Source organism: Loa loa, assembly GCF_000183805.2.
Source record: "Loa loa unplaced genomic scaffold supercont3.10, whole genome shotgun sequence".
Classification (NCBI taxonomy): domain Eukaryota; kingdom Metazoa; phylum Nematoda; class Chromadorea; order Rhabditida; family Onchocercidae; genus Loa; species Loa loa.
In genome coordinates, this window is record NW_018108190.1 from 522,651 (window position 1) to 525,727 (window position 3,077).

Below are 3,077 nucleotides of genomic sequence, written 5' to 3' on the forward strand. Positions count from 1 at the left end.
AAAGCCCTTTGTTGTAAATTTTTTGTAATCTGTTAATCAAGCTTACACATAAATATTGAAATATTGTAAAGAATCGTTAGTCTGATAGTTAAACCAATGTGTCTGGGATGTTGAACTACTTCCACTATATAAGGAGCTAGATCAGTCAGGATGTGTCACCAAATTCGACGGTTCGCTCAATCACTCAGTACGACTTCCGTTGAGTTAATACGACAGCTCGCATAAACATCGAAGATAACAAGTCAGTCGTTTAACTTCAGCAGCGGTTAGAAGGTAGTAAAAGTGATGGTTCGACAGTTGAACAGCACGAGCGACAAGACTGTTTGAAATCCTTTAATAATTATTGTATATTGTTCATTTCGTCCCCATTATTGTTTCAGTGCGATATTTACCATATTGTATAACACCAATAAGGTTACTATCAATGCTGTGGAGTTAAAAGAACAAAGAATAAACTACAAAATCTTTCCCGTGATGTGGTGGAATTTGTAATGAATATACATCTCATCGAGACTGGTATTCTCAAGCGTGGTATTTGAGTGGTGTATGAATGCGGATAGTTAGATATCTCAATGAATGATTAGTTAATTAACCTGATAATGTTAAAGGTGTCAGGGAAAATGAGGACAAGAGTAAATGACCAAAATTTGCTAACAAAAGGAATGGAGTAATTATTAAATTGAATAAAAGGTATTGGTTAGACTGATATAACATTCGTTTGAGACTTAACTCTATATAAGAAATTTATCGCATATATTTCTATAGTAAAGCAGACTAACGTGACTATTCTATCTTTCCACTAAGAGCGATTATTAATGGAAATCAAAGTTTTAATTTGAAAATTTGAGTCTGGAAAAAAATTACATTTAGATTCAGTGGAATTCATGTATGCATTGAAATATCGAGAATATTTTTCTATTGTGAAAGCGATGCGACATACATGACAAATCGTTTTGTTGTATTGCAAGCTCACAATGAGTAAGCATATCATAAATTTTTGTAATGGTAATTTTTATTCAAAAAATCATTTTCACATGAATGAAATTAAACTTTGGCCTTTTATAGACGGCTTTTTTGTCACAATTCACAAAAGGCTATATCGACTATAAATATTGTCTGATTATAGCAAAAAATTAGTTACCAGCTCAACATCGACTTTATAAGGCTCTCACTAGATACCCCTTCCTCCGAGATACCTTATTCTAATATATATGGTACTAGCAATGGATATTGTAAAACAGGGCGGGAATTTAGCAGCTTGAAAATGATATACAGCTCCATTGCCTTCTATTCATCTAAATCTTGAATGTATGACTGGGTATAATAAAGTACGACGTCTCTGATCAACTCAGTTTCTTTGGCCTTAATTAAGAATCGCTGGGACATATGAATGGGTAATAAGAAGTTCAGTTAGGGCCTGGATTATACTTTCCCAGTAGAGGTACTCTGACAGTAGCTCAAACTGAATTAGCATCCTATCGTTTTGCAACTTATCCTAATTAAAAAAGGTATTGGGCACATATAGAATTATAAAACGTTCAGAAATGATAATTACCGCGAATAATTACAGCAGTGGTCAATAATTCTACGCATAATCATACAGTAAAACATGCATTTGGGATTGATTTTGATTAGCAGCGTCTTATCTGTCATTCACGTTCAGTCGCAGAAACCGGTAAGATTAACTTCGCTTTGATCAATCCGTCAAGGTTTAGACTTTGTCAAAAGTTTACTTCATGGGACCACAGAGGTTACTGATCAAACCTAATCAGTTAACACGAGTATTTCAGGATAAATGTCAAATGTCTATCCAATCCTTAACTGCTGTCCTTCAAAAAGCTGCAGAGCAATTTGGACAAGCTGGTGACGGAAAACATGAAGAATTGCATCGTGATGTGTCCAAACTAGCGAAAGAGATCCAAGATCATAGTAACCAGAAAAGAAAGCAAAACACGGGTAGCCGCGATAAATGCATGGAAGCGATCTCAAAGGTTTCTTTTCAATTAGAATCAATCCGGAAGAAACTGGACAATATCAAAGGTAATGATGAGCAACTTCAAACTGCTAGTAAATCTATAAATGATGCTGTTCAATTAGTGGAAAAAATGAAAGATATTCGACAAAATTTCAGTTAAATCCGAAATTATGCGAATAAATTCTTTTTTTCTTGCTAATGGAAGGATTTATTGATTTTTTGTAAGCGTACCATCTTGAATAATTGTAACGAAATTATTATTCGAAAAGTTATTTTCGCATGAATAAAACTGAACTTTAGTCTACTCTTTCGTCATAATTCACAAAATATATTCGACTGACAATATTACTCGACTACAGCGAAAAATTAGTCAGTAGTTTGGCACTAGTTTTATGAAGTTCCTAACAGACATTCCCTCTCTCACAGACACATTATTATAATATGGTGGTACTGTATCTCCGGTGGGAACGCGAGAGTTATTCAGAAGCTTGAAAAGAATATATAGCTCCATTGCCTTCGATTTATCTAAATCCTTAATGTATGACTGGATGTAATCTGATTTACTCGATCTCTGGCTTAATTAAAAATCACTGGGAAGTATGATTGGGTAATGATAAGTTCAATAATAACTATTCTTCCACTTTTCCTGTCAAAATACTTTAGCAGTTTTGTAAAACCTTTCAATCAAAAGTATTCAGATAAAAAGCAAAAAACTCTCTATGGCTTTATGGGCCAGATAAGAGATATCTAAATACAAAGTGCTATCATCGAAAGCCATGCTATGTACTTGAAAACGAGAGCAATTTGCATCGGCACCATAAGCCAAGCGATGATGGAGCAATTGATGATGGGTAAGTTTGTGAAATTGGTGACAATGATAAAAAGTGCCCTTTTACGATTGGCGAAGCGCGAAAATCAAAATATGATCATCCTTTTGAGGAACCCTGAAAAATCTCCTACAGAATCAACCAGTAATACATCGTCACCAACATGTGTGTCAGGAAGATGAATGAATCTCAAAACTGACGTTGTCGGGAAAGCTAATCTGTTAAACTTTGCGATATAGATTTATTAAGGATGTAATATTGCTTTTGCACAATAT

The 3,077-nt window shown here is 34.4% G+C and overlaps 1 protein-coding gene across 1 annotated transcript; it reads left to right on the top strand.

The window, feature by feature from the left end:
• The first annotated feature begins 1,562 nt into the window (after window positions 1-1,562).
• Window positions 1,563-2,283, top strand: LOAG_11761 (hypothetical protein). Its single transcript, XM_003147279.2, has 2 exons — window positions 1,563-1,675; window positions 1,791-2,283. Exons 1-2 carry the CDS (start codon window positions 1,610-1,612, stop codon window positions 2,133-2,135), a joined length of 411 nt encoding a protein of 136 aa, XP_003147327.1. The 5' UTR covers window positions 1,563-1,609; the 3' UTR covers window positions 2,136-2,283.
• The last annotated feature ends 794 nt before the right edge of the window (window positions 2,284-3,077 follow it).

Excerpts from the sequence above, each read along its gene's own strand:
- LOAG_11761 (XM_003147279.2), top strand. The coding sequence starts at position 1,610 with ATGCATTTGGGATTGATTTTGATTAGCAGCGTCTTATCTGTCATTCAC. Across the intron at positions 1,676-1,790 it reads ACGTTCAGTCGCAGAAACCG|GATAAATGTCAAATGTCTAT; the intron begins GTAAGATTAACT and ends CGAGTATTTCAG.